General features: G+C 36.0%; 1 protein-coding gene across 10 annotated transcripts in view; it reads right to left on the bottom strand.

The window, feature by feature from the left end:
- Positions 1–14,036, bottom strand: part of RALGAPA1 (Ral GTPase activating protein catalytic subunit alpha 1) — a 139,632-nt gene that overhangs the window by 70,226 nt on the left and 55,370 nt on the right. For 8 of the 10 annotated variants that reach the window (XM_065636637.1, XM_065636639.1, XM_065636640.1 and 5 more), the window contains 9 exons: positions 12,666–12,790; positions 10,297–10,513; positions 9,027–9,203; positions 5,451–5,603; positions 3,714–3,907; positions 3,487–3,585; positions 3,222–3,377; positions 1,623–1,751; positions 518–643 (listed from right to left, as the gene is read on the bottom strand). In XM_065636637.1, coding sequence (XP_065492709.1) covers positions 518–643; positions 1,623–1,751; positions 3,222–3,377; positions 3,487–3,585; positions 3,714–3,907; positions 5,451–5,603; positions 9,027–9,203; positions 10,297–10,513; positions 12,666–12,790 — 1,376 coding nt within the window. The remainder of the gene's footprint in view (positions 1–517; positions 644–1,622; positions 1,752–3,221; positions 3,378–3,486; positions 3,586–3,713; positions 3,908–5,450; positions 5,604–9,026; positions 9,204–10,296; positions 10,514–12,665; positions 12,791–14,036) is intronic. The other 2 variants (XM_065636633.1, XM_065636636.1) reach the window with 1 other exon arrangement.

Here is a 14,036-nt window from a genome sequence, read left to right as displayed (position 1 = left end):
ATACCTGACGCACATACAGCAACTAAACACACCAACTGATCTCTGCCCAGTTTCAGTATACCGGCACAATACCCAACTCTGTGTTACAACAGAGAGGGAAATGTCTCTGTTAATCTTTGTTTTTTGTCTAAAATAACATACTGATGTATAGAGGTTTTCTAAAGCCCCTAGGAACACAGGCAGATGTTACCCGTTGTGAATTCTCAATAAATTAATGTACCTTGAAACTCTCAATCTTCTCCTTATCAGCCAATTAAATCTATGGTACTACAAACAGCCATAATGAGAGTAGGCTTGAAAAGGGGTTGAGATTATTAAGTTAATAGCAATTATACAATATGTTTAGTAGTATAAAGTTTGACAAGATTTTATGGGATGTTGAGCCTTATAAACTATTTAAAATGATTTCTGAAAAATTTTAGACTCTTAAAATTGTAGTTACTATATCTGGCAACAACATCATGTTAAACATATACTTGGTAGTGGAATACCATCCAAATACTCTTAAAATTCCTACCTTAACATCGGTAAACTGAGACACAGCAATGTCAGGAATGTTTGGGTGAAGAGCTGGTAGTTCATGATATAAATTGGGAAAACAGACTAGAGATCCTAAAAGAACTTGTGCTTCAACTCTTGGTGCCTGAAAGAAAAAAAGGTGAGGAGAAATATAAATTCTTACTGCAATCAGGAAGCTGACATTTCTAGCTGCCTTAAAAGAGAACAACGACTGAAACTCTACACAGTTATTTCCCTTCTCTTTTGGCAAACTCTGTAAGGCTGAGCAAACCCAGACCACAGCGCCACGGACTGCTAATCATGCACACCCAATGCTCCCATTTTCCAAAGGGAGCAGAGGAATTGTTAGGACTACAGACAAATGACTGAGCTGCTAACTAGGCTCAGGTCTTAGGTTCAGCTAATTGAACAGGATGTGGAAAACTACTGGACATGACATGAGGCATTGCTGGACACGACAGGTAACAGTGCAGAAGCTGACAGAGGCTTCAGATAGTACCTTGAGGCTGGATTTCATGGTTGGTTAAAGGGGGGAATGATGTGGACAACAGTCAAAACTCACAGACAATGGGAGGGGAGTATTGGGGATCTTTGAGAGAGTACAGTCATGCAAGACCAAAAGCACCTGCATAATTATATCAGTATTAATATAGAAGGCTGAAATTGCCAGGGTAACAATATCTGAAATACATCCAAATAGTGCAAACACTAGCAGGTTTGAGTACTCAAGTCTGATCATCAAAGTCATTGCACAGCAGCGATATGGAGGAATACATATACTTTTAAAATGAAGGTACGGTCAAAATGGATATTTATTTTAAAACATTTTAAAGCACAGAAAAATGGCAGTCACAATTCCAAGAACTCTAAGTAAAAGAATATTCTCTGCTTCAATGGTAATTTTTGCATTCTTCACATATTTTCTGGAAAGAACTTGCATGTGTAGTGTTCTGGAACACACCACTGACAGTACCTCTATTTGCTAACCATTACATTGAATTCCAGAGTTAAATTAACACACTAGTGAAGGAAAGATAGTGTTCAGTTTTCTCTCAAATCCTTTCCACTCACATGTAAATGAGAATTATGTGATGAATACTTACATTGAGGAAAGAAGAAGCAGCCACTCTTCCTGCTGCTACAATGAAATCCATAATAAGCATGGTGGCACCAGGCAAACCAAGCGAAAAGAACTGAGGAGAGCAGTGCTTGATGATTGTATTGACAATATCCTTGAAGAAGGAAAAAGGGAAAAACGAAAAGAAGAGCAGCAACAACGTGATAGTGAAAGAAAAAAGACAGGTATTTATCAAAGGTAGAAAGTAAAAACGCAAGAAAGTAAATCCATTGTGGCAATTAACACACTTATTACTGACCAATGAACAGCATAAAAAGATAAACTCCTTAAGTATACTCATATTAGTATAAGTAAACTGTGGCATACATTATAGATCCATTTAACCTTGGACACTATTGTATGGTGGTCAGTACCAGGTCACATCTTACATTCATTTATATTTAGCTTTTAAGAGTTCTATAAATGATTAACCATTCATTTAAATATGTACAGAAGAGATACAGTAAGATAACCAGCTATCATACCTTCCTACCAACATGCTTAAATCTTCCCCAACAAGTATCATCTGACTAAAACTTTAAAGAAGGTATTAGCCTTTTACATATATCTGTATGGAACCAGAATATAAAGAAAAAAATATAATGTTTCATAACATTTCAGGTATACAGTTATTCAACACAGCACATCGCATTCTTGTCGACTTAGTGAGGCAGTTGTTAAAATTAATGTACATGATACAATTTCTTCAAAATACTGGAAAAAGTAGAAAATGTTTTAATTATTAAAAAAAAACCTTCATAAGCTCACAGATATGAAAAAATAACCCCTTTCCTCCTTTGAATTTTTTCTCCAATAGCAGTGATTTCCATTTAAATGGCAATATGCCATTAGGAAGATTTGCAATACAGCAAGAAAAGCAGTGTAAACTGGTTTTTAAAGGACAGAAACTGGAGATCTGTATCCATAGCCAACTGTGGAATAATTTTAGACTAGTTCTATTTTGCCCAGTTAATGAAAGCAGGGTTGTTTGAACCTTTGATCTCCCTGTGCCTCTAACTGCTCCTCCAAAAAGTTCACAAACCCAACTTTTTCATACTTCTGACGCAAGCCTTCAAAAAGAGCGTTTAAACCATATAATATTTTCAGACTTGTTCATATTAAAACCTATGAAAAAGATCCACTCCCACCGAGATACACTCAGTAAGTTTGCTGGTTCCTGTGTGTTCTCTGTAAATAAACTACTCCAATGCAGTGAGCACAGTTTGCATTCCCACTAGCTAAACTGTTTCATCAAGGAGCAAGTAAGAAGAAGAGTAGACCTTAGAGAGATCTGCTTCCTTTTCTTTCTTGCATGCTTCAATCTGTAACATACAATCAGTAAAAAACTAAATAATACCTTTTCTGCCCTTGTGTTTGCTTGAACTGGACTACAAAAAAAGCATTCCTGATTACAGCCAAGAACATGAGGGCTGTTTATCAAGGTTTAGAAAACATATCAGTCACATAGCCATTTTCAAAGACAAAATTAAATTACTCACCTGAAAATCCCTTCAGTATTTTTGATAAAACAATTTAGTTTTAGTTATACTATTCACATTAACCTGAATTTTGTAATTAAACTTACTTGATCAACATGAAGAAGTCCACAGTGCATTATATTGTAGAAATGAGTTAAAAAATCCTTGTTTGGAGAAACATCTTGTCTTCGCTTCATTGTCTTACAAATGAGTTTATAAGCATGTAGCTTCCCTTGTTTGTATTTATCAGTCAGCATTGTTGCCTAAGTTGTAGAACAATATTTGTTATTCATAAATCAAAAAATGACATTAAACACTTCTACAACTACATGAACTTTTATTTCTGTTTCACTGCTTAGTGCTCAAATTCACCTTGAACAGCCATGGTGTCAGAATTCTGAGTGGTGGAATTAAAACTGGTGGAGACGGTGAAGTCAGGTTATCTGTTGAAATACCAAGATTGTCTCTTATCTGCAATTATTAAAAACAAAACAAAAAGGTAATCATGTAAGGGAAATATATGAGGTGGTAGGGGTTTTTTTCCTTCTGAAAATCCTGCCTTATTGGGTCAGGCTGGAGAAGAGGTTTGGTTATTTTACCTTGGCCAGATTCTGCCACAGTTCGCACAGGTAATCAAAAACCTGAGCATGAATCTCTGGATCCATGATGCTGTTGACATCTCCCAGAATTCCTAGCATTCTCCTCCACATCACAGTAGCAACATCTGCATGCCATCCTGTGAGCGTTCCCCCAGCCATCACGCTGCAACATTCTGAGGGGAATTCACTAGTTTCTGTAATGGAAGAAAAAATTACAGTGAGACCTACCTCTCCAGAGAAAGACAGCTCTGACACAACTCTTATATACATAGTTTTCTTAAAAACGAAAGGAAAGAAAAGATTAGGCTTTCCGAGTAAGGTATTTCTTACCCATCCAGCCACCTCAACACCGGACATGTTTAACTATATGTCTACTTTCAAACTCTGTAGAGGAAGAAATGTCTTGTTTCTTATATTCTTTCCATAAGTAACATTTAAGGTCACTTCTGGAGCATTAGTACTGGTCTGATTGACCTAGTAAGGCCACTCCTTTTGTAAACGCTGTCTTGGAGTTCAATGGAGTTCAATGTTCCTTGGAGTCAATGAATCTCCAGAACTCCACTTGCCTGCTTTGAAGTGAAATTACATTTCAACTTCACATTTTTTCCAATCATACAGAAAGATGATTTTCCTTAGAATCTACTAGGAATGTATTTTATTGCAAATTGAAGAGAAAGATGACAGTAAACTTGTCTCTGGCTACTGTTCTTTACACAGTAAATTTGTGGACAGAGATGCATTCAGTAACCTAGCACCACAGTCTAACTCTCACCTAGCTTTCTCTACACATCAGTGTTATACGAATGAATGTTATTTTTCAGGTGGAAGACGTTTAATCTATTCTGTCAATACAAAGAAAACGTCAGTAGATTACAATGCCTAGAGCTTAACTCAGTTCACATTTAACTAGCTGAACAGCCAACTAAACTAGCTGATGAGCCACAGTTTTAAAGCAGCAGGCAACCAGAATCTCCTTTCCGCCCCTCTCAGACAGATTTTCAAAACTCTCAGAGTTTGCTGAGATCTTCTGAAAATCTCACAGCTCCTACTGGCATACAAAATCAAAATGAAACTGAATTCAGTCTAATCACACAGCCTGTTGTTTTGAAGATCTGGACCACTGTTATAGAGACACTAACGGTTTCTAGCCTGTAGATTTCAACAAACTACAAAGCAAAATTATGTTGTTCCTGTCCATCAGTAGGCTATTGAAAGGAAAAGGGTCTGAAATGTACATCAGACACCATTCTGTTTTCATGAGACAAAACACGGAGAAATGAGAACTTTGTATTTATAAAGTGAATGGACCCTAGAATTCAATAACTAAGACAATGGAAGTAATTATAAATGTGTTTAAATATGAAAGGGAAAACAACCAACATTCCGAGAAGAAACTATAACATTACCTTAAAATTATGTCCTATTACTTATACATCAATGATAAAAGAGTTTATGACAGGGCCACATACTAGATTAAGCTGCAATGACTCTAAGCATCGAAAAGGACAATTATAAATTCGTGGACTATTAATCCACTGCTAACAGTTCCAATGAATGTAAGATAAATTACAAAAAGGTTTTGTTTGCTTTTAAATCACTATAATTAAGTATTTTTAAAAGTGCAGATGAAATAGCCTTGCACAGGATTGTCTACAACTAACATGATACTAGCTACTTCACTATATGGCATTGGAAAGAAAGAAAGAACAGGTTTATATTTTCTGTTCCAGATATTGCCTAGGTCATCTGGCGTCTGTAAAACAGAGTGGTGGAGCTTCTCATCCAGCTGCAGATCCTTCTGCTCAATATGATCTGCATGAAGAGTGGCAGGAGAGGGTGTCTGTGATCGGGATCCAAGAGCAGATTGGATTGGAGAAGCACTTTCAGAGCCTGCAAATGCAATTTTTAACAGTTACCTTAAAGGCTTTTCTATTTTCTTGAGCTACTGAAATGTTGTCTAAACATAGCATTAAAAGAAAACTGAACTACTTTTATATATCGGATCTGGGCAAGAAAAGATATAAAAACTGTAAGCAGAACTCCCTGTGAATGGTGCTCTGAAAGAAAACAAATTACATGCATGAAAGCTGAGAGGCGAACATCAAAATCAGATAAGTAAATGGATTAACAGACCTCTATTTTAGGTCCAAATAATTTTAAATGTATTAGTTCTGCAGCACTTCCAGTGTTCTGAACCAGTCAAATTTCTCTTCACATTCCCTCACCTAAATTTCTCTCCAGTCAAGTGGTTAAGCAGAATTTTTCCTGGAACACTGGTTTTTCCAGGTTTATGGATGCATGCAGGTTAATTTATAAATAAAAGCTCAAACCAGTAACTGACAACGTTTGATGTTTATCTGCCAATTGCGCTCAGAAAATCCATATGAAGCAAAAGTTCTGTAAAGTCAGAGGAATGTTTTTTCCCCTAAGACAGGAAAACACAGGAGTTTGAATGGCAGTGCTGCAAAGGCATTTTTCCATGATCCCCACTGAACAACCTCTAGGCAACTATTTGGTCTCCTCTACAGAGGAAACTGTGGAGATGGAGTGGGTATTTGTATTTTTCTTCTGTACTACCTTAGTTTCACTTCCTGAATTTGCCTAAAGATCCTTATAAAAAGCTGAGTTTGGTCAGAATAGTCAGATGGGGGGGGGGGGGGGGGCGGGGGGGAAGGAGAACAGATAGTTACCACATACTTCTCTACACATCACCACTTTAAAAATGGAAGAATTCGAACGTATTAATTTTAACTCTTAGATAAATGTAACTGGGACCCAAAAATGTTATAATAATATGTGAAGTTCAGAGTTAAACTGAACTTTAGAGACAGCAATGAAAAACTGAGTCTTTTTAAATAGTAATTTTTCCAAATTATTGGCTGTGAAGTGTTCTTTCTTGTAAAGAGAACAAATTGTTTAAAGAACTTGAGAGAAAATGTCAGTGTTATCAGAAATTGTGGTAAACAATCTTAATTACATCGTTAAACTGCAAAGGTCTCTATCTGCTTTAAATGGCAAAGGCAATGAAGCTTTTACCATCAATGTAAACCATCACCTCTGTGTAGGAGAGATGGACACCATGGCTTCACACCCAGACTGCTGTCTCACCCAGCAGGGAATGATGCTCTCCTCTCACTACTGACCACTTGTTTGTCAAATGCTCGCAAAGATAATGTAAAACACACACTTAAAAGCTGTTCAAAGAAATCTTTTCCTACTTAGCTTCCATTCTGCTTACTAAGTGGGATGATGGATGAAAGTAGACCGAGAGAGAGGAGGTGAGGAGGTAGTGGGGAGAAAGTGAGGGTGAGGGACAGAGAGGGAAGGAGAGGGTGAGAAAGTGCGGGCAGGAGAGGGAGAGATAGAAGGAAGAGATCTTTATATGATGGAAGAGAAAGGACAGAAACCATTATGGAACATTTGCTGTACTGGAGTCTTCTAAGAAGCACTGAAAGATACTCCAGCATACATGGATCCAAATTTGACAGAGAATACTATCGGTTCAACTTGTTCTAGGACTCATAAATGGCAATCAATCATTTGCTAAGAATATGAAAGAATGCCTGTACTCCAGGAAGAAATTTTCCTTCCAAAAACCCTCAAAGGAAAACTATTTAGAAACAAGTAGTTTTCTGAGCAGCTGAACCACAAAAAAAATCACTTCTTATGAGTGGTTTTGGGGTTGAGTTTCTGCATCGATTTGCTGGCATGTGACACAGTGAATTCCCATCGCAGCCTCCCTGCCATGGATACATGTAATTTTCACTAGATAGCTGCCTATCTTTCATAAAATTTCAAATAAAAGAATGTCTTTCTGTTTTCTTCTCATATGCCAATTAAGCAGAAATTAGACAATGGGGTCCAACACTGTTGAGGGCATGGAACAGTCAGACAGAGACAGACAGTGTAATTGCACAAGTCTTGCTTCCTCGGGAAATCCAGCTGAAGTTAAATGCATGTGAAACACAAAGCTGCCTCTCTAAAACAGCGGTCCAAACAACAAGAAAAGACAGCCACAGAATCTCTCAGTGGACAACTCAGTCATTAATTGCAATCTTATCAATTCACTTACAGCGCAAACTTGGACAAAAATACCAAACAGTAATGAAATTATTAACATTTAAAAACAAACAAACAGAAAAAGAACAGATTTTCTGCGAGGACTACCAACAAGCACACAGCAAAGAGAAAAATGAAGAGATCAGAAGTCAAGCTGAACATTGTTGAACAAGCTGAACAACAATGTCCAAGAAATCTAATACCATATTTCTTTCAGCAGAAAGGCCATTTTAGAAAGTGAAAACTGTTGCAGAGGAAGTAAAGATGTCTTTCAGTCTCTCTGAAAATGCAGAGTTTGATTTCTCAGAGAACAAGACACAGTATGTAGGCATAAGCTTTCACAGACAAACAGGTACTTGTTGCCAGGGTTGTAACACGAATGGTAGTGCATAACCATTAGGTAACAAGGAGGATGAAAATGACAATGGACATCTTTACTTCCCCACTTACAAAATCCAGCAAGAGACCCTTCTTCCAAATACTCCCCAGAAAGGAAGATTCTCTCTTTCAGAAAGGAGCCCATTAAATTTGGGTTAACTGCACCGCTTGGTGATTGCTAACCTAATCGTTATTCTCTTTCCCAAGAAACAGTTGCAAAGTAAACTGGAGGAGCCTCAAGCTCATCAGCTGAGGCTGTTAAACACTGCTTGCCGAAAGACTTACTTTTTTATGAAAACAACAGGGAATGTATTAAAAGAAAAAGAATTCTTAAGTTACATAAATGAAAACTGATCTTACATGGCACAGTGACTAACATTTTGCACATTAAAAGCTCCCAGTTAACACAACAGACAGTATATAGAGAGCAAGGTTAAGATGGATGTATACAGAAGAATTCCATGATACTTCAGTGTGATACAAGGGTTTGAAACAGCACTGTCAAAGCCTTCCAAAGACAAAAAAACCCTTCCTGGAAATTACCTATTTGACTACCAGTAGTAGAACGACACTTGTAAGAGATCTAGCATACATTATGTGGTAAGAGTTTTTTTCCTGGTAACTGTATAGATTTTCTCATGAAGGGTTTAAAATGCATTTAGCACCAAGCCAAGGATCATATGGGTAACTAAGTCAGAAAAAGGTTTTCCTTTTATGTTATTTCACATATTACTTTTCAATAGCAATCAAAAAATAATTGAAATCAAAGAATCATCTTATATAGAATACAGATTCATTGCAGAAGCTGGAACTCGAATTCTTCAGGATGGGTGGAAAAATTTCTGAAATAAATGCCTTTTTTTTTAACTACTTTACCAGTAATAGTTGCAGCTTCAGCAGACAATGGTTGCTGATTGAGACTACTTGTTTCTGAATCTATATGGAGTGTGGTTAGACTGGCCACTTCTTGCTCCTCAGCACTCTGTTGCTGTCCTGAAATTGCATCAACGTCAGTGGAAGCTGGCGTCCCTGCCTCAGTGCCAAAGCTGAAATCTGCATGAGGAAAGCACTGCATTAACTTACAACCTAAAAATACAACTAATATAAACCCCAAAAGCCTGGCACCTCCAAAATCCTCCATGTAAAACTTGGATGTATATCTCCTATGCTACTAAAACAGTGCTGCAAAATTTACATAAAATATAACAGCAGAAAGTAATTGACTCTTATTAATATTCTCATTTCTGTCACAAAACTGTGACTATACTTCTGGAGAAAACATTCCTATTGCATGTTGTGTGTTCTGCTTAGTTGCTCCAAGTGCACCTACATGAGAATAAAGTAAAAATAATGGAAAAATACATTAAGGAATATATTTGCAAAATTTACAAGCTGGAAAGAAATATCCAAGTTGGTTATTAAAGCACTAAATTAAAACTAAAAATATTATGGCAACTGATACTCTATCAAATGGCTTTTTCAACACTAAAGACAAAATGTCATGCTGAAATGGAGGTTTAAATAACATCACTTAGTTGCATAACATCTACATATCTAAAAATTGTAATTTCTTCAACAAATACCACCATATAAACATTATTTCTCTCTTACGTAATACATTAAGTCATAATTCCTAGCAACCATAATGATCCCTTCTGTTGAACAAGAGTGGGAATGAATAACTGAAATAATTATGTTATTAAACAAAGCATACTAATTTTACCATGATATTACACTTAGTATTTTGATTAAGCTATAGCTACACAAAGCCCTTAAAATTTTACCTAAATGTTTTCAAAAGAATTAAGATAACTTCCAAAAAAAGTAATCTTTCATTTCTATATTTTGTGCAAAACAGACGGATACGCTGCAGGGAGCAGACAATATTGCTTTTTAACTTCTGTTCACCGTTGTTCTGCTTTTTGCACAGTAGTACTCCAGTGCTGTTTTGTTTAGTATACTATAAACATGATAGCCTCTCTCAAGAACTCTGCTTGCTCCATTAACTTGCTAATGATTTCAATGGGAAGTCAAAATAAGCTCTCTCTACAGAAGACTGCTGCCATATCACTAAAAAAAAATAAAAATAAAAAAAAATTGCAAGCAAGCAATCAAAATATGAATACTTTTGGAAAAATATACTTGCTTTCAAATTTGCGGCCATCATATTGGAAGGCGCTGAAGGAGTCGGAGTGGCTGTCGGAGCTGATGAGGTCGCTGCTGCCCGCACTGGCAGGCGATGTCCATTCGGAAGGCACACCTGGGTCGTCTATAGGACGCATTTGGTTCTGTTTGTTCAATATATCCGGAAGGTCTTTAGGAACCTCCAGGCTGCCAGGACTGCTTCCTCTTCTCGTCACATTCTAAACATTGAAGAAATATAAATTATCTTACAATCTTGGATGGTTTATTTACATGTAATGCAAAAAGCAATCACACATTTGCAAGTGTCAGTATGAAAGAAATAGTTCACAAGAACCTAAACTAGAAATTGTCAACATACTACATACATTGCCAAGACTTTCCAAAACCCCAGACAGGCATCGGTAAGTCAAGAACCTACAATCACGCAGTCACACAATTTCATAAATACAAATTTTATTTGCATAATGATTTTTTGGGCACATACCTTAAAGGGCTAGGATTCAGACTAGGATGTGCCACACATGTATGAAGAAAGACTTCAGAGAGAAAACATAGCAAAAAAGTATATTTTCTCCAGATTATGTCTAAATTCCTAACAAAAAGTTGTTAACCTTGGTTGCAGCCACAAGCAGAAAAAAAATTTCAAGGAATGTGGTGTTCTCTGGCCCACCATGCTGTAAGCAAAAATTTAATGTACACCACAAGCAAATGAATTTTCTAATTAATGTGGTAATTTTCTTACGATCAAGCCAAAGCCTCGATATTGACTTGGACAATAAAGACAGCATATAGCAGAAATAAGACACATAGATTTGCTCATATAGAAGTAAGGTGTTGTTTTACTTGGAGTCTTTCTTTAAGCTGCTCTTTTCACAGATAGGACTGTTTCCTTGAGGGAAGAGAGTAAAGGCAGAAAAGCCATTTTATGAAACTGCTTGAAATCTTAATGCATTATAAAACTGAAGGTGACTTCCTTTCACACTAGGCCCAGTCACTATTCTTTTATTACCCTGCTACTAATTAGAGGTTTGCTCAGGCTGACAAGCTTTTCATGATACAAGATTTTAATATTAGTACATTAGATTACAAAATCAGTGTCAGTTTCAAAATATTTTTTCAAACCTAACTCGGCTGGTTTTTGCTACCTAAGGAATGTACCAATTCTCTTGTCTGAACTATTAACAATCAATATTCTTGCCCATCTATGTGAAAATGAAAAGTATTCCCTTTCTCTCTTTTTTCTGTGGCCAGATGTAATGATTTCTGTTTTATTAATTTGCAGACCAAGCTAATATTTTTTTAATAGACTTCAAGTTAGTATTTTCGTCTTGTAACTCAAGACCTACTAACAAGAATACTTTGCACCAGCAATCAAGTTTGATGAACATGAGTTCAATACAAAGGGGAGAAAAAAGTATACATTTAAACAAATTTTATAAGTCCTCTCTTGCCATTTATCAAAGATGCTAAAAAACCTTTTCTAATCACTTTGAAGAATCTTGCCCAACAACTAAACTACTCATTGCCAACCTGCTACAGAAGCACATCTTAAAATGATCCTCTTTTCTTTAAAAATTCTTTTAAAATTCTAAGCAGGAACTGGACAGCTTTGAAACAATACATTTAAGTTGTTATTAATTCTGTTCTTCATTTGCAATATTTTTTAACATCTTCCTTTTCACTGCTAGTTAATAAAACACTTATCACTTTGGATTCATTGTCTCATTCTGTAAGCATTCAACAGCAACCTGAAATTCTTGACTTAAAATTGATCAAAGTTTCTCATTATGAATGATATACCAAACAACATACCTGGAAAAATGTAGGAATAGAGTATGAGAAAAGTTGGTTCAATTAGCAGAAAACTATTAACAAGAAATTATTCAACACTTGTAAGTGAAATAAAAATAAATTAAAAAAAATGAAGGAAACGCAGACACTAGTAGTGTTTTATAGTCTGTTGCATTGACTAAACCTGTAGAGAATAGTACCATACTACAGCACAGAACTACGTACCACACTGAAGACTGCAAATTTACATATAAACTATTACCCTGAAAGTGTCTGTGTATGAAGATCTTTACAGGTGCAATTAAGGCCGTTCAGGTTCAATGAGACTATTTGACAGTTATTTTTTCATTGCTTCCGCAATGAAGATTTAATAGATATGAAAACATGAATGACATAAAATGGCTTGAGTCTATGTCAAAATGATTTAAAGGCAAGGAATAATTAAGTTATATTCTTAATCCTTTTTGATTCATAAAAGTCAGAGAAACATATTTTGGCAAACTGACTTAAAATGTCATTGACAAGTTCACACATATATGCAGACTTATATATTGAAAAGTAAGAAGTTTAAAGGCTTACCAGTGCACTGCCACTGCGGAGTCTCTCAGCTATAAATTCATCCATGAGGTCAGGAACATTTGTATTGCTACTGCCAATATCACTATCAATAGGGTGCAGCTTTTGACTCATGTCCTCTCTATTAGCTAAAAGTAAATGAACAACTGTATATAATAAAGAACACATCGAGACATTTTCAAAACAAAGCATAAAAAAATGAAAACCACCCTGTTAATTAACAGAAATTTAAAAATAAATCAAAATTGTCAAACATGCATTTCAAGAATTTCCCTCTTTTAAAGCAGATTGTACTGTAAGAATTAGTACGGCTGCTTCTTCCCACTAAGCAGGGGTTAGTTGATTTCCAGTACCACCTCTAATAGCAAGAAGCTTCTAGGTAAGCACTACTCAAAGTTGTTAATGCTTGCTTTAAGGATACAGCATATATTCTTCCTCCATATCACAAAAAATAAGTAATAAATCCTAAAAATTTGTTATGATTCCTCCAGGAACTCCTTCTTCATTGCATTCCTAATGAAGAGCAATGTAGTGGAAAACATAAACAAGGCTGTAATATGTACTAGTGACAAATGTCAACATGGCACCGTATACAGTTAGTATAAATAGTGCAAAGAAAATCTTATGTAATAAAATTACATGCTACCACAGGGAATGAAAATTCAAACTCTGGATGGTCAATGGTTATGAACAATTAATTAAGCTTACTCATTTATGAGTTCTATATTTTTGATATAACTATACTGTTCATATTGAACTGTGGCTGTTACACGTGACTTTGTGATTGTAGCCTTTAAAGTCTTCCAGTTATTCCAGTTCAGGTTTTCTCTGTAAGAATTTTTCCCTCCATGTCATCTCATGAGACCACAGTGAAGCTTATTCTAATAGAGGCTCTGTTAAATGTTACAAATTTCAAATAAAATATACTTCGAAAATTAGTGCTTTCTAGATCTCTCTTTTTCAGAAGTCCAGATTCTGCAGAGAAGCAAATCGTTTTTTTGAGACCCATGACAGTCACATTCTGCTGGTGCTATGCTTACAAAGACTGCCCTCAGGTGGCATTAACATCTCGATGCAGGATGCGTTACAGAATCCTCTGTTAATCATGCCAGCATAACAATGGGAGAAAAGAAAACCTACATTACTGCTGAAAGTTAATTTATTGTTCATTTAAGGTTAAGATGTGAACTAAGACAATGGATATTAGAGCGACAGCCTTCTTTTTTGATCAGTCCACAGAGGTCTCATAGTTAGCAGGAGAAGGACCATCATGAGACCTTCATGAACATCCACAATTCCAAGAAAAAAGAAAGCGATGAAAGAGGTTGCCAAGATGTAACAGCATCCATTTTGATGAATGAATACAGAAAGGCC

Source organism: Caloenas nicobarica, chromosome 5, assembly GCF_036013445.1.
Source record: "Caloenas nicobarica isolate bCalNic1 chromosome 5, bCalNic1.hap1, whole genome shotgun sequence".
In the NCBI taxonomy this organism is placed as follows: domain Eukaryota; kingdom Metazoa; phylum Chordata; class Aves; order Columbiformes; family Columbidae; genus Caloenas; species Caloenas nicobarica.
This window is presented reverse-complemented; position numbering and strand designations above follow the sequence as displayed.